General features: G+C 38.5%; 1 protein-coding gene across 2 annotated transcripts in view; it reads left to right on the top strand.

The window, feature by feature from the left end:
• The window catches only part of FAM149A (family with sequence similarity 149 member A), a 68005-nt gene extending 46592 nt beyond the window's left edge, over positions 1-21413 (top strand). For both annotated transcript variants that reach the window (XM_063458093.1, XM_063458094.1), the window contains exons 2-14: positions 3093-3203; positions 4492-4624; positions 4980-5122; positions 6036-6161; positions 7797-7970; positions 8546-8733; positions 9188-9342; positions 9783-9877; positions 12943-13170; positions 18099-18219; positions 19224-19352; positions 19471-19549; positions 21033-21413. In XM_063458093.1, coding sequence (XP_063314163.1) covers positions 3093-3203; positions 4492-4624; positions 4980-5122; positions 6036-6161; positions 7797-7970; positions 8546-8733; positions 9188-9342; positions 9783-9877; positions 12943-13170; positions 18099-18219; positions 19224-19352; positions 19471-19549; positions 21033-21106 — 1756 coding nt within the window. In that variant the 3' untranslated portion in view covers positions 21107-21413. The remainder of the gene's footprint in view (positions 1-3092; positions 3204-4491; positions 4625-4979; positions 5123-6035; positions 6162-7796; positions 7971-8545; positions 8734-9187; positions 9343-9782; positions 9878-12942; positions 13171-18098; positions 18220-19223; positions 19353-19470; positions 19550-21032) is intronic.
• The last annotated feature ends 221 nt before the right edge of the window (positions 21414-21634 follow it).

The raw sequence follows: 21634 nt of genomic DNA, 5'->3' as shown, positions 1-21634 counted from the left end.
ATAATGGGTAAGGGAGTGGGCGCATGAGGTGTAGCCTGCTAGTCTGTGTCTCTGTGAAGCACTTAGTGTCATGGATAGTATGCTCACCTACAAAGGGGACACATGCACACTAGGATGGAAGGCAGAACAGCAGTCCCATAAAATATCGTTTTGGTATGCCCAGCTCTTGCATCTGATGTCAGGAATTGTGGATGGTCTTGTTTACTTCCATGGCATTCCGTCAAATAAATGTTGTGTCTTGCCAAAAAGGGCAATCAAGATGGCTGTCCCCACAAGGACAAGAACAAGGACATGTACCAATATAAACGAGGTATTTACTCATATGTATGTAGTACAAAATAATATACACAGAGGCTATAATACTAGCATTCTTTTATTTTTTATTTTTTGTAAATATCATTTTATTGAGATTTTAGCAAGAAAGGATGAAATGCTAAGAAACGCGCAGGTTTCAGGTGAACAAAATAACAATTAGTCAGTCGAGATTCGCAGATCTCATGTGTAACAACTGAAAGGGAGACACGCAGGTCTCAAGGCAAACTGAGTGTTCATCATACAGCATGCATATGTCTTGCATTGATTAACAGTAACAATTTAAATGCCCTCCTAACATGACCTGGCAATGTGCTGCTGGTGTTAAGACGTTTTTTATGGTTGAAAAAGCATGTATACCGCAATAAACTGAGCTAACAAAAGGATGTGCAGGTCTCAGGTATGTTTTCATGCATCAATGCCTATTGTATGACTACATGTTGCAGGTTCTCAGGCACCCCTAGTAGTGGGTTCCCTTTCGTGTCTCTTGCCCCATCTGGACCCATCTCTGGGTTATTATCCTATCCAGTCTCGCTGAATCTTGTGAATACCCGTGACTCTCTGGCTACGAGTCGTCTAGCTAGGGTAGGTTGTGTCGTCGGTTGGCAAGCTAGGGCCCTCTATGAGGGCCTCCGTAGGGGATTTGCGGTCGTAGTGTTGTTTCCACGTGTGATATATGGTCCCTATGCCGGGTCCTGGGTTCGTGTCATATTATGGGTCGTCACTGACTCTTCGGGGAAGCGTCACGTCTGAGACCTGTCTAATGTGTCCGTTGTGCATCTGTTAGTTGTGAAGCGTTACTCGAGTGTTGTGTGTTCAGTCCTCCATAGTTTTTTTTTTTTTTTTCGTCTCCTCTTTCCAGGGTACTCTTCCCTTACGTATCTGCCTGCTAGTAGGTCATGTTAGCTGTTATCGTCTTCTAGGTTGTACTGTCATTGCTGGTCTCCCTTTGGGCAAAGCCCAGTGTTGTCATGTGTGGTCGTGATCAACGTTTGTGTGATTGCTCATTGGGGTTCCAAGTGTAGCTATGAGGTCATTAGGTTAAGTGTGGGTAGTCGATGTGTCCCTTGGGTGTAATGTCGGTCTTCTAGCGGTCCGCCCTTGTGTTGGTCAATGTGTGTCTGTGGTTGTCCTCAACCCCTGTCTCGTGCTTGGTGATGGTATATCGTGTGTTCCTTAGTTGTACTTTGTAGCCTAAGCTCCATTTGGCGTGTTGGGGCGTCGTGTCCCTATGTGTCAGTGATGGGCCGATCTAGACCATGAGGTGATTCCCTGTCGTGTCTCAAGTCTCCTCTCCAGTCACCTTCTGGGCGACGTCGGTGTCGTATGTTTTGTGTTCTGTTGTGTCGTGAGTGCAGGTGCTCGTGTGCGGGTCCTATGTGGGCCGGGATGTGGGGAACAATTAGAGGTTGAGGGGTGGGGGGTGGGGGGGGGGTGGGGGTAAGGCCGTGTGGTCTCAGGTGTGCGTTCCACCTCCTCGGCGCGCCCAGGTCGTTCCTCGTTTCATTCAGTGGGGTCTGTTTCGTCGACCCCTGTGTGTCGTCTCCTACGTTATGTGCATTCTTTTATTTTAATTAATAATAAACCATGCCAATTTCCCTTTAAATTGGACTTATTATGACATCAGATTGTTAAACAGGAGTTATTTCTATCCCTTCTCCTGTGTGAAAACATAACAGGATTGTGGTTTATCTTGGAAGGCAGCTGGCTTGTAATGATGACTATGCAGCTTTATGTGGAAATTCTCACTCACATCACACTAATTGAGGTGCGAAAACAATAGCTTTAGTTTTATTTATTTGCATTTCAACATAACAAAATGGAAATCATAGTATTATTATTATAATTATTATTATTACTATAATTAAAGCTTTCCGCTTTTAGCTTTGCATCTCATATTGATCAAGGAATTCAGTGCTATTAATAATTTCTCTATATCAGTGTGTCAGTCTAAGTGAAAAGTGATTTATTTAATTAATGATTTAGCCACAATGCTTTGCGGCTTAATATGAACACAGTGTTTGGGGCTTCTGCCAGCGCAACTATTTCAGTGCTCTAACGTAGTATATAACAAAATATTATATATTTAGATCCAGAAAGCTGATTGGGGTTGCTCCATGTATCAAAACCACTACAGCCCACTGAAGTGATTATGGTGCCAGGAGTGGCCAGGTCGCGTTTGCCGGTAACGGGGCAAGCCATTCTGCAACAGTTTGTTCCCTTACCTTGGTCCCTGCGATGCATCGAGGGTCCTCCAGTGGCCAGTGACAACATCGATCTTGCCAGCCATTCATTGGCTGAGAGTGACACCTGCTGAAGTGGCCATGGTGCTTGGAGTAACCCTTTAATCAGATATATGCTACAATTTTAAGGCACTATTTTGTTACGTCTCCTTTCCTCATGTTCTGGGATTGTTATCAATATATGTAGATCTGCTGAAATGTTTTAGTTTTACTTCCTGCTCTTAAATAATTTTATAGTTATTTGTGTGATTCACTTAAAAATCTTTGTATGTGTGTTGAAATTCTGAGAACACCAGTGGGTAGATTAAAATAGGTCAGATGTGAAGATGGAATGCAGTTTACCTACATGGGTAAATATTAACAGGTGCACAGGCTGCTTTGTAGTGTAACTATTTTGTTAAAACGCACATGATGATTATTGCATTAATGAATACATACTGTTTGTAGATTTGCCTTGAAGCTCTGATTGTGTATGTGTATGTGTAAATGCTTAACCTGGTTTTGATTACCGGTAATTGCTACTGTATTACGTTCTAGGAAAGGTTTATCACGAGGAAGGAATGAGTCTTGTCTTTCTGAAAATGAAGGAAGCATTCTCCCAGCACATTTTACAAGACCTGTACAGGAAGCAATCCATAACTACACCTGGTATGTTATATATCACGCTCTAGCCCACCCTAGAGATAACATCAGATATATAGTACTCTTGTTCTATAACTGAATTCCGCTACTGGGATTGTAATCTTGGAAGTTAAAAATGTATACGTAAATAATACTGTCTCATGCACATGCTTATGTTGGGGGGGGTGGGGGAGGAGTGGGGGGGGGGGGGGGGGAACAAGCATAGGGCACATTACCTCTTTATTATTATTATTATTAGCTAAACTGATTCAAAATATTCTAAGTTTCAGTAGTATGTAAGATACAAGTAGTGATCCAGGACCTACAACAAGAGGATATTAGCAAAAATCCTAGTAAGATGTGAGGTATGTGAGGTGTTACTGTTTATAGATCAGTAATTTGATGGCTTACCCTGGGATGGCGCTTGGGACTCCTGGCACCATAATCACTATTTTGTGTTGTAGTGGTTATGGTGCTTAGACTGTTCCTTATAGGTTTACTCAAAGCATCATAACCATTAAATGCTGCTGTGGTAATTATGATGCCAGGAGTTCCCTGGTAATGGGGCAAATGCTTTAGCCCCCTTATGTAAATCCCTGCCGGGGTCCGATGCTCCCTTGTGATACAGTGACGCGCTTCTAGCTTCTGCAGAGTTGCAGAAGCTGGAAGCCATGGTGGACATCATTAATTGGTTGAGAGATTCAACTGACCTCTTTAAGTCAATGTCTGTCATTCTGAGCTACAAAGGTTGCACAGAATTGACATTAGCCAGCCTGGAGCTCTAGCGCTACTGGAAGGTGGAGTTACACCTCTAGCAGCAGATTAGTTAATCTCTGTATGTGCAGTGTTTCAAAGCAAAATGCTGCAAAAACAGACTTTAGGCATCATGACCACATCAGATCACTGAAGTGTTCATGGTGTTTGGAGAAACCATCTAAAAAATAAACAGTCAATGAGACTAATGATTTTTGCAAATTACCAGAGCTAGTTTTGCTCTAACAAATCCATTACCTACTAGCTACTCTCTTATGAGATTAACCCACTTATTTGGGAAATCCTTCCTCCTGGGACTCTATGTAGTGCAAGGTTAAATAGGGCCCTGGAATGAGGATTCTGTGACACGGAAGAGGTGCAAAACCAGGGAGTTGGCCTGGACTGTAACTAAACCCCCCATTGTTTTTGCCTAGTGTAGGTGTTTAAAAAAAAAAAAAAAAACCACAACAAAAAAAAACTATTAAAATATGTGAGCTTTACTACTTTATTATGTATCTGTATTATTTAAGTTATTATGTACCTTTTATGTTTCTTTCTGTAGTGAATCAATTTCATCTATATCATCCAGTGGACAGAGTACTCCAACTGACTTAAACAACTCCTGGTCAGGAATTCAGAGCTACACCACGGGTCTGTCCACCGAAAGGAGTTCTGTCTACTCCTGGAGGGATGATGTAAGCCACACTCTTTAAATTTCCTTGGAGATTTTACATAGCTGTAAAAAATATAAACATTTTGGTAAAAATCCAATAGTTTTCCTTATACATTTTTTTTAAACTGATGGTCAGGTAACAGTTACCGCAATACATGTCATTGATAAATTCTCCCTTTGTTTGTTTGAGAAGAAGTGGAGATGGCTCACTCTAGAGGGTAAAATAAAATGTAAATAGAATTCTGTATATCTTATTGCAAAACAATCATCTGACTCATGTGTGAACATAGACCAAATCATATTTCTTAAGCACAAACAATTGAACATGCACATTGTATGCTGTAATCACTGTGAGTCTCCTGTGCCTTAATTGCTAGGAATTTGATAAAGTCAACACACAGCGAGTACATCAGTTATTCTGGGATGTGGACGAAATGCTTTTTGAAGGGAACGTGAATTGTCAAACCAAGAATCTACAAACAGAATGCAAGGAGTGGACAAAACGATCTCTGCATCTCAGGTAGCATGAAAAGAGCTGTGCATCTTAACATAACAGATCAAGCCATTTTGTTGTTTAATTTTGTGCCATATGATTAATTTATGATGGTATCTGAGTTCATTTCATGTCAACCAAAAATTAATCTATATTGTTTGTGTTGTCTGAAATCCCCCATAAATACCATGGCGATAAGCATTCTAAACAGTTTTTTTACTAACATTACCATTTTACTAAAATATGGATTCAGAAACATATTTAAAAAATGCATGTACCTTCCACGACACAGCGAGAGTACTGCAAAACTGTAACTGGAGTGTGCACACCACAGTGCTCTAAAACAAGTGAACATTAAACCAGTCAAAAATCTCTGCATCTGTGTACCCACATACTGCACAATATGTGAAGTCACACACTTAAGCTGTTCATGCTATAGACCAGTGGTTCCCAACCCAGTCCTCAAGTACCCCCTAACAGTCCAGGATTTAAGGATTACTCAATTGTGTCTAAGGTGTTTTTGGGAACTGTAGGGGGTACTTGATGACTGGGTTGGGAACCCCTGCTATAGACTGAACCTCCTAGGTGACCTGTACAGATTCTACAGCACACGTGCATGCATGGCCATGAGTAGTTTCATTCTTACAAAAACAAGAATACAAGCCAACAGAAGTTGTGCAGTGGTTACTATTAGCTTTTTGAATAGTTACACTCCAATTCTAATTAGTATTATTTGTATTACGTATTAAATATTAAGTATTAGTATAATATATATATAAAAATTGAAGTGAAAATGATGAACAGTGAATGCCATATATTTATTGCTGGCTTCATACTCATATATGGATATATTAAAACATGGTATTTGGGTTTCAGTCACAAAATAAGCATATTACTCAATATATGAATGTTTTCTTTGCTTCATACATGTGTCTTTCAGAATACTAGGAACGCAACTTATCTTTCCTAAGGATGAAGGCTTCCAACACTTTCAAAGTAGGACTTCCAGCTCCGTGTACACAGATTCCTTAGCGAGCTTGACAGAGACAAGCCGGGACCCGGGACAGTAAGTCGTATATGGACTGGCCCAGACCATTGTGCTGCCTGGGTCCAAGAATGCAATACTGCACAAACACAAACCAAAAGTCAACCTTCCAAAGTAAAGCATATGCACCACACTTACTATACTCATTAAAATATAAAATTAAACTTTCCTCATCCCCCAGTTCATGATTCACTTTGCTTCTTTCCAAAGCTGATATCCCTCTTCCACTTCACTTGTAGTTTATAGTACTCTGTGTCCTCCCATCACAGTATTATTCATCAAATGTGTTCCCTTATGATATTCCCTCAGTTTCTTTCTCCTAGACCCTATAATTTTACCCTATTTTATTCATGGCCCTCACTCATGATGCCAGCGCTTTAGCTGGCAGAGTGGTGTTCTCCCCAAGCTCTGACGTCACTAGAAGACTGTCCTCCCACACTCAACTCCTGGAATCACTGCAAGTTGAGGGCAGAGGCCAGTGATCCTCTGCCGCTGGGGAGGGAGTCCAACTGACTCTACTTCTGCTCACGTTGTCAGCTGCTGCTGGGGAGGGAGGCCAACTGCCTCTTGTCCCTGGGTTGTGATCCACTACTCTGGAGGTCAGATCCCCAATGTGTACCCATTCTGCCTGTGCATGCAGGCAAGCAGTCACCTCAGCCATAGTGTGCTGTATGATCTCCTCTGAGGGATTGGGCCCATAGAAGGCCAGTTGCATCTTCATCTCCTTAAACTCTGAGTCACTGTTGATGGATGCCTTGGCTGGGGAGCAAAGACCCCCAACATCTGAATCTAGTGGTCCACCTTCGCTTGCAGCCTTTGTTCTCTGGATGGTCTCCACAGAAGGATGAGGGTCGTACAAGTCCAGCCTCCACCGCACATCCTTATCAAACTGAGTCATCATTGCTGAATGCCATGCTTGTTTTGCCCAACTCTGTGGTCACCTCCTCCCAAATCAGCTGCACCAACTCTGCTGATGGATTGGCTCTTTTAAATTAACATAAATTAAGGTACTTTATTATTGACATCAGCTTAGAAGACAGCAGCAATACAAAAGAAACAACATAACAGAAATCCCTGCAAACAAAATCCTAGCTTGTCTGAGCTCTTACTAACATTCAGATCCCCATTTATCAAGGGTTAAACTTAAACAAAATACAGGTTTGACCAACCGTGTTTCTTGACAACTCTCTGCACTCCACTGCTCAGTCACAAGTCAGCCTGCTGCTTCCAGCCCTCAAAGGAGAAATAAGTCTCTCCTACCTGTCTACCAGAGAGTGTTTTATTTTCCCTTCTGCAGCTAATTACCTGTAATGAGCAATGGGTGGGAGACCGTCCAAAACCCTGGCCTGGACCTTATTTCTCACAGTTTGTATATAAACTGAGGAGTGGAACACCAGCCCACCCTAATGCTCCACCCCAGGGGCCCATATTTAAACATTAATTTATGTTTCTTACAACACATACTCCCCCTGGGATTAAAAGTCATATGCTGCTCTGAAGAAATTAGCAGAAATATAAACACCCTCACAAACAACACCTTTCACAGTGCATAGAATAATATATTGTACTCACATAGAACGTAGGTAATATCCATGCCAAGACCAATCTTAAAATGACATAATTCTCAATATCTTTCTTTCTTTGCTTTTCTTTTAGACTTTGCATTTCAGGATCAAAGCTATCTCCTACTGCATCCCCTTTGCAAAAAGAGGCTACTTATAGTGGAAGTTCCTTGACATCGGACTCATCTGTATATTCATTTCTCGAGGAGGAGATCTATGATGTTGATGGCAGTATAGAGGAGTACCTAGCTTACGACAGCCGAGAACAGTAAATAAAACATTTTGCTATACATTATTATTCTAAATGTGTCAATCATAATATACTATAGGTGAATTAACTCTATTTATATCACTATATATGTATCTGCATTCTGCATCTTTATATCACTACACATGTATATGCATTAACATACATGGATACTCTTACAGTAACATTTCATACAATATTTACAATTTATAAAATGGTACATGTGCATTTGTGGTGGCACGTAATACATATGTCTGCATGCACCAATAGGTTTCTTCCCTCCCAGTCTATGCGGCTGATGTTATTTATCGTTAAAATAATTTGTGAGAGACATATGATGAAAATGGACAAAAGCTTAATGACTTTCCAAAGAGTCACGAGCTTATCTAATTTGCTTCATTTTGAGTGCAACATATGCCATTATCCTATATAACTAGTCTTGTGAGTTGGAATTTTTCGAACTTTGATATAAACTCACCGCAATTCAAAGTTTAGACTTCAGAATAAATCTCTATGTTTCTGTCTGTATTTTAATGATGTTATTCAAATTAATTTTGTTTGGGGTGGTAAAAAGATAAATCTGCTTTGATCATTAGTGATGATGAGGGTTTGGATCAAACGAAAGCTCAGCTTCACCGAAAGAGGAATAAACGTGGCATTCCTCCTGTTTCTCCTAATGCCTGTATCAAAGACACTGTGGGTGCGGAAGTGTTTGATGATGTCTGGAGAAACATTGTGAAGTCAATGGAGGAACTCATTTTGAGATCATGGGAAACTGCGTCTGGTATGTATCTGGAATATGCCTAGATGGATATATTTTTAATTAGGTTGTGTATCCCATAGATCAATATACATGTAATTACAGCCTTCATTATAGTCACATTGCTATGTAAGATACTGAAAGCTGTTTAGGTTGTTCCATTCTAAAGCCTTAGCATGGCATATGAGGAGATCTCCGTTCCTTACATCCATACTGTTGATGTCCACTTTACTTAGTGTATCTATCATGGTGGCATTTGTTGGCATCATGTAGCTTTTGCTATGTACAGGTAAGAAAACAGTAATTCATAACAGATTTTGAATAAAGAGTCATTACACATTTAGGACTGTTGAGGCTTGTGAAGGACTTCCATCTAAAACAAATATTTTATATATATTTTATGTGTGGACTCTACATAATTGCTTTTTTTAGTTTATGTTTGGTTTATATAGTATATGTGTTTTTTGCTTTCCTTCAGAAGACATAAAACAAGTAGCGAAGATTCAGTCAGCTGGGATTAAATATCTTCAGATTCCAGTTCCACGAATAATTTCAGATGTATCCAGTGTACCTCCATCAAGAGGCTCAGATGTTCGAAGAATGTCCTTTGGCTCCTACCTTTTCACATCTCAGGTACGACTAGGTTGCTCAAGTGCACAGTAATGGTTATGGTGTGTGGAGTACCCAGTGTTCCCCCTTCAAGAGGCTCAGATGCATGAAGAGTTTCATTTGGTTCCTACCTTTTAGCATCTCTGTTACAACTATATCCCACTACTGTACTTTATCCTTAAGTATGGCACTGACGTGGTTATGGTGCATGGAGTGTTCCTTTAAGCAGTGCTTGTGGTAAATGTGGCTACATCTCTTTTAGCTTAGTTATTTTGTTATTGTTGCATTGTATGCTGTTACTGTTGATTAAATTGATCATGTGATTTGTTTTAATTTTTCTTTAAAACTTGTATATTGTATATTATTTTTTTCTTTACAACTTGTGTATTGAATAATTGTATATAGGAAGTCTGTCTGTCTATATTTATATTACACTCATATATATTCACTGGCATTTGTTGCAGGCCAGTCGTAATTTCCACAGTGATTTAAATGGAGTTATGACCATTCAAGCTAAACCTCTACAGCATCGAACTGGTGGATCGACTGAGAAGGCACTGTAAGTATCAGCCAATATTAACTTTAGCAACATATGAACATACCAATTGTGGATCAATACAGGAGTCCTCTATATACTGGGGAATTAGGCATTACTGTTGTCAGTGGGCTATTCATACAGTTTTTGTATTTTTTCTTTTTTTTTTTACTTGTTTCACTTGCATGTACAATTATACATTTACTTATCTGAAATACATTTCAAATGAATTGTTCAGTACTGGCACGTCTATTCTAAAATAAAATAATATTCTAAAATAATCATAAACCAGTCAAGAAAGGCATTTGGCAGGCCTCATACAATATGTTTGTATCTTACTGTAGATAATGATTTCATCTGTGTACAGTTGAACAGGTAAATATCGTAGGTATTTCATTTATAAATAGAGAGAGTAATAGGCGCCTTGCCATGCTGGCTCTTCTATAGCTTGTAGTTATAGTTTCAGAAACAGAACGTTTGGTGAGATCGTGGATGTCTCTTAGCAGTCTAATCAAAATTATAGAGAAAACAGACATCCTAATGTCATATTAATAAAGGACTGAATCTTCTTACGTTTTGCAATACAATATTTGTTGGGATAAAATAGGAAGCAGAAGAAAGTTAAATATACTATTCCATATTCATATTGCAGGTATGGGCAATGCATTTCTGTTGAGGAAGTTATATTACAGATATTGGGATTTTGATAAGGTAAATAAAGGAAAACAAGGCACCATCAGGAAGCCTTACATAGATCCCAATAAAACACCACCCAGTCCCCTCAGGCCAGCCTTAGCATGTATAGTGCTACGTATATTGACCCGATTAGCTGGTTTAGCATGTATAACACTCTTGGAGAAAAGCTTAGCCTTCACTGTGGACATATTTCCTGTCTTGAGTACATAGATTAACAACGATCTAGCATATGCCACTAGACAGACCTTTTCTTAGATTGACAGGCTAGTCAACGTGCCCTAGCTGATCTACGAACGCCGCCTACCAGATAGATGTATACTACATTGCCAGCTTGCCTTAGCAATTCAATGGTACTTTTTATGTTTTATTATCAATACTATGCGCCTTTCGGTAACCAAGATGCAACGCTTCAGCCTGTCTAACATTTAAACACTACTTAGCCAATAACCTAGTGTTGTATATTCCCTAAGTCTGTATAACTCAATGATTCATGGCTTGTACTTTAAACCTATAGATTAGCAACAAATACTATTATACGTGTTATTAATTTTCTGGAAAGCTTGCTTAATATAAAATGAGGCTGCCATTCGTGGGAGATGTACTGCTGTGTTAACGTGATCCCATCCTGTACAAATACCATGCATCCCCTCTTCTTTATTCTGTACCCCATTGAACTCCTGCCTCAATAAAAGAAAGATTGACAAAAAATAAAAGGAAAACAACAGAGGACAGAAGGACATAGTTGAAAAACATTGCAATCTTAGAATCTCAGCTGCAGCATCTTGACTTAGACAAGCTTATGCTTCAGCTAAGCTATCACGGCATATTGCAATTTGTGATGCCTCGATATTTGTGTTGTCTCCCAGTATCTAGATCATTAGATGGAGACAGAAAGAGGGGTAGACAGAGAGAGATAGAAAGAGAGGAGACATTACTGTTGGGGAGAATGAGTAGAGACACACTACAGCACTCATCAACTAACACACTGTAAATGGAAAATAAGTAAGATCTGCTAACAGCTCTCGCTATGAGCTCCCAATGCACAAAAATCTAAACACGATATTTAAAAAAATTGAAAAGAGTCAACATGAGTAGAAAGTTCAAATGAGATTAGAAGTGAGAGAGAGAAACCAAACAAGTCTTTAGCAGAGAGAGGGAAAAGAGGAAATTGAAACATAAATACAGGTGTGTGGAATGTACAGCTGCACAGAACAAGTATGGGGACACTTCTTATTTCTGAATACTTTAATTTATGTAGAATTATATGTCAAATAGTACTGACAAACTGAGGCCAAAATAGGCCTGTTGGAAAATTAGGTTGAGGGTGGAAATTTTTCCTTCTTTGGATGCAGAGTACCAGCTAGTTATCACATGGGCTATAAGGTATCTTCCAACCTTGGGGATGGAGGGGGAGGAATACCCAATATGCAATGCTTTAGCATGCTTTACCCTCTCTAGCTCCACTTCTAGAATTCCTAGTTCTGTTTCTGCGTCTCATGAAGGAAGGTGGATCACTGAAGCTCTGACTAAAGTGAGAATATTTTTGTATATCTAACAAGCTTGACTTAGAGGATGTGTTTACTTATATGGGACACCTGGTCCCCCTGATAAGTTCTGTGTGGTTCAGGCGGTTGACTGAGGAGTGCATGGGGTTGGCAATGTTCCCCTAGTGGGTTTGACTGTACAGGCAACATGCAGAGCTCTCTTCCTTTGAGTGGCTCCCACAGCAGATGTCTAGGCTTGACCTCCATATGAGATATATCCAAGTGCCATATTCTTTCTCATTGTGCTCACCTATATCACCCTAGGGTGTGAAGATGTGACCTTGGATGCTCCGTCCTATGTTTTCCATTTTCTTCAGTCTTACAGCAATATATTTTCTAGGTGGGTCCCCTTAAAGTTCCTGCAGCAGCATGTTTGCTTGCTTGCCAGTGTGGCTGATCTGAGGTCTGCATAACAGAACCATAAAGCCCCTTTTATGAAGCTCATAGTTCGCGATGGAACATCTGTGTTTGCCTGACTGTCATTTTGGCTGATCTCAGACCTGCAAAAGAAAAACAGTTAGCCATGCTCTTTTGTGCTAATATGGAAGATGTATTTTTAAAGCTATTTAAATATGGAAGATATATTTTTAACATGGAAGATGTATTCCAGAGGAGGCAGGAATGACCTAATAGGTTGGGTTCTCTGAAGACTCAGTTATGAAATATTGATATTTGGGCATATGACCATTACATATACCCAATCATACAAAAAATCCTAAAATTGAGCGCTCATCATGTATAGTGTTTATGGATCAATGAAGTTCACTAGTGCACTGATTAATAATGAACTATAACACCTATTATGGGTACATAATTGATTCTGTTTAACTTATTTTTTTCTTCTTTCAGTAGTGAGCAAGAAGATAAAACCTTCAATGCTGTGTCTAGTGTACTAACCTCGGCACGGAACCGACTAGGCCGGCTGAGTGAGAACAGTATCCTTCCGTCCTCTCGAATACTGCAAACTCCTTCAAGGAAAACACCAACACAGCGTAGACTGCCTTCTCTTGCTTTGGAACCTCTACGATCTAAAACACCCAATGTTTACAGTGATGAAGTTCTCAGGGGCACAAAACTGTGAGTATGTTAAAATGCATCACACTTGCTTGGCTGCATGAAATTGTATATTTGATGTGATTCTACTGACATGGTTTGTCATGTGCATTTTCTTATGTGCTCAAAGGCTACCCTTCACTTCTCTGAAAATTAACCATAAAAAAAACTGTTGTACATCACCTATATCCTGTGTTAAACATTTTTTTAATCAGTCTCTTTTAAATGTGAATGGTTACTTCCCAGGTTTTTTTTTCTTTTTTAATATTATGAGATATAAACACAAGGGCAAAAACTATGTAAAAATCAATCAAGCACCTGAAATATAAGATGATTATCCCAACAATCCAAACATAAAATAAAAAAATTAATTAAAAAATGTCAGCACTAAATAAATATTCTACTACAAATGTTGATCCAACAAATCTAAAATTGCACCAATAATTGGATCAGCCACTACATAAAAACATTTCAATTTGCCAATCCTTTGACACAGGCTCTTGAAGTGTTCTGTCTCCAATAAACAGATGCAACATTGTATCTGGCTGTGTGTACATTTGTATCCACTCCAATATGAAACAAAGAGTCACCTTAAGTAAAGAAAAGCAGTGCATAGTGTAATACGGTAAATTTACTAAGCAAGTATAAAAACGCTAATTAAAATCTTTACACAAAAGAAATGTGCGACTTATTCCTAAACTCGCAGGATAACAGTTTTCATGATATGTGCCAAATGCCTGTTACCACTCTCCACTGTACAGTCCCTGTGTCTGGAGATAAAAGATGCAATTTCAGCTAATCTTTATCTGATCAAGCCCTTAGAACCTGTGCAAGCACTACACAACCATGTTTTGTCTGTAAAATCAGGCTTTGTCAAGATGATTGCGCTGCGATTCTATACCCTATTTAAGGGGACCACCCACGCTTGCTTAAAAAGGCACTCCAGGCATCATACCAACTTCATCTAATAGTTTAACCCCAAAGTTGGCTGAGCACCGATTTCAACTCTTAGTTTCAGGAAGCATGCCGATGGGCAGGGGCACTTCTGATTGGCTGAGAGCGTTTAGCTGCCACTCAGTGAGTCCCAATTCACCAAACTGTCTTGAAAAAGGTAAAGATGCACATTGGTTTCCAATGGTACTTTATGAATTGCATTGGATTGAACATCAGCTCGAGAGCCAGTTGAAGTCGCTGGAGGCAGAGTGGTCTGCAGTACAGAGGGAGTCTAAGTGCTGGAGAAAAGGTTAGTAAATCCTTATATTGAGGATTTCACTGAAAAACCGATATATCTTAAACGACTTTAACATTTTTGCACTGTAGTGTTATGAATACAGGTTTAGTGTAACAAATACAGCTATAGTGTTCGTTTAAAATACATATAAAAGAAAACAGAGCATCTCATAAAAAAAAAAAAAAAAAAGGTTAAAGTTATAAGAGATTTTCAATGTTTTACTCAGTGGTTCAAATTTCACTGACAGTTAAGGATTTAGCAATTGGCATTACAACCCTGTTCAGTCTAGACAGAGCAGGGCAATATTTTAGTAATGAAGGTCAAGACCCCCTTTAGGGAAGGAAGCAGGCCTTTCTATCTCATGAGATTTTGATCAGCTGTTGACTCAGAAATCAGAAGCAAAATATTTTGGAGAAAGGGAAGAGGAAGTTTGCTTACCATCTAAAATAGAGTGAAACATAAAACAACCCATGGGTTCATATGACCAAGCAAGTCATAAATATATGACTAAAAGCATATATTGATGTTAGTTACTGCAACCACCACAATCAATTCAGTGATTAAGAGGTGAAGGTGGTAGGAGTCTGCTTGAAACACTACACATCCAGAGACATTAAAAATATGTACAAAGGATCAGCACTAATATACTAGACCTTACAGAGATAAATATAAGGCAGCACACCTGAAAAATAGGGCTCCCTCACAGGCCCTATAGAGTAGACAAAGCAAAAAAAAAAGGTGGAGGGGGAGGCGGCGCCACAGGTGAAAAAAACCTGATTATAAACTATACAAGACACTACATAAGACAGAATACATATAAGATAAAAAAAAACAAAAGCAGGTCAAATATAGATAACGAATAATAATCAGGAGTCCAAAAAGTAAGTCCAAAAGAGTCTATGCCTGATAAATACAGCAAAAAGTCCAAATAAAACCTTGTATAAGAAGTCAATCACAATCTTGTAAGGGGAAATATTCCTCAGTAAGGTATGGGCATGGGATATTCATGAGAGTGCTTACATCCAGAGACATATAACCTTTTGTGCCTGGGGCTTGTTACACCCATGGCACATGTGACTTTGGCAGACAGGAGCTCTGTTCCTGCATGCCTAATGTCAATTATGTGCATATTTTAAATCTGCTGTCAATGTTCACAGACATAAGTATACTATCCCCTTGCAGATATGCTCCCTTTTGCTCACCCCTTCCTCCCTGTGTGCGGTCCTTCCACCTCCCTCTGTTACAGCTATTTATTTATTTTTTTAACAAAAATCCCTCCTGCCAAAAAACCCTCTCTGCCTTCCTACTCCCAACCCTTTCCCCTCTTCAAGTCAGAGTGAATGCTCTGAGCAGGCAAAACGGTCCAATCACATGAGAAGCCTGTGATTGGAGGACCCAAGGGCTGACCTGTAACCTTGGATGTAGAAGAGAGATCAGTGTATGTAAGGTATGTAAAAAAACCTTTTTAACATACCTTTAATGAACAGTGTGGCTTTTGATTTTGAAAACATCTTGCAGTTAGACTTAAGCAGGTTGGGAGGTGATAGAGGCTCACACCTCTCTCATCCCAAAATGTGTGCACTGCAGACAGCCACTGGAGGCGCTTCCTGAATGTTAACAGACTTGGTCCGCTAACTGACACTGGACGTCCTCAAGCTCTGCATGAGCACATCCAGCATTAGTTATTTCCTCATATTAAAGCATTGATTGCATTATTTCCTATGGGGAGCACCTAATGTGCATGGGGCACTCACTGTGCATGCGCGTTATCGCCCCCTAGTCAATAATGTCAGAGGGGTAAAGCACGACCCAGTGCCGAGGGACATCGGCTATGGGATCAGGTAAGTAATTAAAGGATTTTTAGCCCTTTTATATCTATATTTATATCACCGGGGGAGGGAGAGGCAAAGGGAGCTAGAGTATATTAAACAAAACTGTATTCCTGGCACTATAGCATCCCTCTTGAAATGTCTGGTTAAAAAAGACAAAAATAGTAAATAAACAAAAACAAAGAAATAAATGAATGCCTTGTGTTATCAAAAAATATTGGTCAAGTTCCCGAATGTGACCCTTATACTCTTCAGTAATAATTGACATTCACAGAAAACACAGCAAGTGTAATTGAAATGATGCCAGGAAAAATTACTCACTGTCACAGGACACTCTTTGATCTCTGAAAGGACTTGGATATATAACTGCTGACATTTCACAAGAGAATGATGATTTCATCTTTTGTGCAATTTAGTAGAATAATAAAGGTCTTTATTTTATTATTAGAACCAAAATTAATCAGTGAGTAAATGTTGAAATAATAGCATCATTTGAATGAAACATTTTTGCCTATGTCAAGTAATAAATATCAGGTCTTTTCAAAGGCAGCTGAACTCAAGAGGCAGCACTTGCCCAGAGCGCCTGCCTTCCAAAGACTTCCTATTGAGCTGCCGTGGAAAGTCTGTGATTGGACAGCCTCAGAAAGCCTGGGCAGGGTTAGAAGTGGAGGGCTTGCAAAGACATCAGACAAGATCTACAACTTTACAAGCTGTTTTTTTAGATATACCCCAGTTCAGAAATGCAATTTTAAATGCATACATGTTTTCATCTGTGTATATCTAATCAACAAGTTGTCTTTTTGTCTTGTTTTTTTTGGGGGGGGAGCAGAAGGGGGAGGGGGGTAGGCAGCGGGAGAGAGTTGTTGGATAGTGGAGTGTTCCTTTAATCCCTTAAGGATGACGCTTAATTTTTAATTCACTTAAGGACCAAAGTAATTTTTACCATGTTTGTGTTCATATGCAATTTCCATCTTTCTCGTTTATTTTCAGTCTGAGATTTTTTAAATTGTAAAGTAATAATCAAATAAAGAGAAAGAATGTAGAACAAATACAATTATTACGGAAAAAAAAAATAAATAAATGTAATATTAGTTACAAGTATTCCCCTATTATTGCACTTAGTAATTTTATTATTATTATTATTGTGTTATTATTGAAAATGTATTAATACAAACAAGAGAAGAAACTGTCTGTACTGTGGAATTTACATGTATAATTACTGCTATAGGGAAAATTAAGAAAAAATATAATTTGAAAGCATTGTTCCCTCCTGCATGTACATTGAAAAAAAAAAGACATTATTCCTTTTTTTATTACATTTTATTAGGAGTCAAAGTACTTTAAAAGCATCAGAAAATGAGGAAGAATATGGAGTAACAGTAGGAAATAGATACAGATTAATATGTGAAAAGATGCAAATAGTACCATCTCCTAAGCCACAATACCATTATAGCAACATAGAGTACCACAATGCCTTTAACACTAAATAGAGCATTGTAGTTCATATGCTAGAATTAATATGTACAAGAAACAATACGTTAATACAACAAAGATGATTACAGATATGGATAATAAACCTTGAAGAAACAGACAGAATTCTAAAGTAACCATGCAACAAAATATAAATAACATTCTTTAATAAAGTTCCTCAATGTCAATGTGCAAACATCAAAGTGCATAACAAAAAGAGTGCAAAATGAATATAAATTTCTGTGAAGCAGTATATCCACACAATATACCATATATCTCATAACTTGCAGAGATGACTTGCGTGAATACAATGACAATACAATTCATTGACACATGTTAATAACATTTTGTATACATGATTCCTTTGTGTTATATGCTTATTTATTTGATGCTTTTTAATATATTGTCAATTCACTTTTTAGATACACTGGTCTAGATCGATTGTCCTCTCCATCCATTCAAACAAACAGAAATAAATTGCCACCTATAAATTCTGAAAGTGTTGAGCATCATCTGTCAGTACCTGGATCACGACATTCAGCTGTAAGGTTTTTTTTAATTAAATCAATCAAGAATGAAAAATCTGTATTTTTCAATACAACAGATGTAGCTTTACTAGAATAATAATAATGCTTGCAAATATTGACAGTCGTTAACATTTATGTAGCCACTATACATGAATGATAAAATACTACATGTAACAACCCCTATGATGTCAAGAGCGACATAGATATGGATATAGTTTATAAATAAGATACAGAGAAACAGTGTGTCTATTAATCACTGTTTTACGTGGAAATAGAACCTACGCAATTAAACATGCCATAGTTTGTGCCATAAACACAACTCATCCTTTTTGGATCATTAAAGGCATATCCTTACACATAACCTTCTATTGTCATTACAAACTTAACAACATCAAGGATTGTCCTCTTACAAGGAAATGTTGTTTGAAGTGATATGTTTCAATCAAATTGTATGTATTACTTTACTTTTTTATTAAAAAGGTTGTTTTCAGATTTAATAATTTTCAGCTCCCAGAGCGGTCAAGGTTTAGGTGGCTTAGCAAGTTGGTGCCGCCGTGCCCTAACATTAGAACTTTTCCTGGCAATAGGGGACCCACATGTATGAGAATAACCAGAAGAGTGAAATGGGGGTGTCAAATGTTTCATAAGGAGTCAATTTTGGCAGTTTAAGTTCAGAGACATGGAGTACAGAATTGTAAACAATGCCATTAAGCAAAATGATTAAACAGCATGCTATTCACCAGGGTGCTAGACCAGGAGCCAGACACATGACATCAGAACTGGGAAGTATGCAGCTTTATATAACATATTAACAGAAAGCAGAGGCTTGAGAATAATGTCACGAAGCAGTGCTACCAGCACTAGAGACAGTCAGGAAGAATGGTATAATCATTCTGCTGGTAGAATGATAAGATATACACACAAATAACCTGAATGCATGCAGTCACACTGGGCATTCCAATGGACTGGTACAAGGATCAGACAACTGTATAATAATGTCGCAATATTTTTTTATCACAGAACAGAGGGCGATACATTCACAGCCGGGTAGCAAGCGCAGTTCCTGACACAACAGGACGACGACCTCTGAGAGAGAGAACTATAGCTGGAGAACAATTTTCTAGACCCAGCACTACTCATACTTTCAGGGTGAGTTATATTTACACGGCCTAAACAAGGTTGTACAGTACAGAGTGCAGTATGTGTCAATCAATATAAAAAGCAGTCCATATGGTTTCCTGAAAAACATTGTTTTGTCATATTTCAGTCAGAAGCATTGCACAGAAGGTCTTTTACCCCACTGGAATTTGCCAACAATACATGGACTGGACAGACTTTCCTAACAAGTATGAAAATAATACCTACTTTTATTTTAAATAAAGCATTTGCAATGGTCACGTTTGTTTGATTGATCAACTGTGTTTCAACTGTGTTTTGAAGATCAGATGCATCTCCATGTGTTCAGTCCATCAAAAACAGTTCAGACAAGGCAAGACCAAGTAAAACGTTGCAAATGTAGAGGAGAAATAGAAACCTTATTTAATTTCTCCTCTTCTCTCTATTCATTCTCTGTACTGACAGCCAGGTGCAAAGGACAGGCCTTATAACAACGATTGAGAAGGAACTAAGCTAGAGATGCGGGGTTCTACATTTAAGTTTATTTTTCACACCTTACAAATACATCATAAAGGGTTAAATAGTTACTACAACTAAAAACAAGCATGCAAGCATGGAGACATTAGCCATCCAGGAACTATAGTTCTGACTAATGTCCGTTCCTTGTATAAAAGGCATGACACCTCCAGCAACACAATTGTCTATCTCTGTATGTACTGTGTTTCTTAGTAAAGCCAATGATGGCTCCTGAATAGAGAGGCCACTAGCATGCCTACACTCATGGGCAACTGGCTCTGCTGCCCAAATAGCAACCCAACGGTAAAGCTCTGAATTTCCTTCTTAAAGGAGACTAGGCAAAACCTGCTATAACAGGACAGACTTAATTCTGTCCCATATTTTGATATACATAATTGCTCTCAAGGAATCTGATTGAGTTACAAACGAAGGTCGGCCTGCAGAACTAGAACCTATTACAGAGTTAAAGGAACACTATAGGCTCCCATGCCACATCATCGTAATGAAGTGGTCTGGGTGCCATGTCCCCCCATTTTAACACTGATAGTCACTATAGATTATTCCATCAAATTTTCTCTCATACTATCTCTGGGAAAACATCCGATTGGCACATTTTGCCACACACGAGCACCAGCCTCCAAATTCTTTCCAATGGGAAAGTATTAGATTGACTTAGACCACCGATCTCAATGATCTCGGCCAAAGAGGAGTGGAATGCCGGACACCTGCACTGCGGAGGAGAAAAGGTAAGTAAATTAATGTTTTTAACCCTTGCAACAGGGGACTGGTCTCATAAGGGGTTACTAAGGCACTATAGCATTAGGAATACGTATTTGTTTTGCTAATGCTATAGTGTTACTTTAAGCTGCACAGATTTTTTTCATTTTATTTTGACACACACATAGGCAATGGGTGGAATATGTTGATCTATTTTTCCCCATATTTTTTAGTTCGCCCACCTCCCTCTTAAAATAGAATCTTAGTGTTTCTAAACTACTGCCATAAGTGTCCCTATGGACAGGCCATCACTGATGCTTGGGGTAACCACTTAAATAAAAGGATAAGTAAACATGATATAAAAATAGCTGGAAAGTGAGTGCTCCCCTTGCAAGTGTAAACTGCTGTCAAAAAATGATTAGATTTGAAATGTTTGTAAAACATATTGCATCACTTCATGGTATATTTTCACTTTTTAAGGTTCACAGTATCCACCCAAATCAATTCAGAGGAATCCACACAACTCGAGAAAAAAATTTCAAGTTGCCTCTTAAAAGAAGTCAATAACAGAGACAGTAATTATTCAGAAGTGCCAGTGGAAAGTCAAGAGTATTTCAAAATATCCATTAAAGTTTTTCATATTGTTTTTCTGTTATATAAATTGGGACACCATCCAGCAAGACTCGCCAAATTCAACGTATTTAGTACTGTATGGTTTGGCACCCGTTAATCGCCACAGTATTTAAACATCTGCGACTGTCAACGGCACACATTTCAATCAGTTCAGAGAACAACAACATGTCTACGCATATTATGCAGAAAATTATATAAGGCATCAATTGTGGTTTTCTTCTACAAAAAAAAAAAGAAATAACAAATTATTGTATTTAAACTGAGATAAAAAAAAAAAGCTGTGTGGGAGAACTAAAATTGCAAACTGTTTGTTAAAATTGAGTAAATGTATTTTCCAATATTATAAAAAACAAGAAATTTAATTATCGCACAATTATTATGCAGTTATATAATCCTTATTTAACCCCTTAAGCACCAAACTTCTGGAATAAAAGGGAATCATGACATGT

This window comes from Pelobates fuscus, chromosome 6 (genome assembly GCF_036172605.1).
Source record: "Pelobates fuscus isolate aPelFus1 chromosome 6, aPelFus1.pri, whole genome shotgun sequence".
In the NCBI taxonomy this organism is placed as follows: Eukaryota; Metazoa; Chordata; class Amphibia; order Anura; family Pelobatidae; genus Pelobates; species Pelobates fuscus.
The sequence above is the reverse complement of the archived record's forward strand: the minus strand, read 5'-3'. Positions and strand labels throughout refer to the sequence as shown.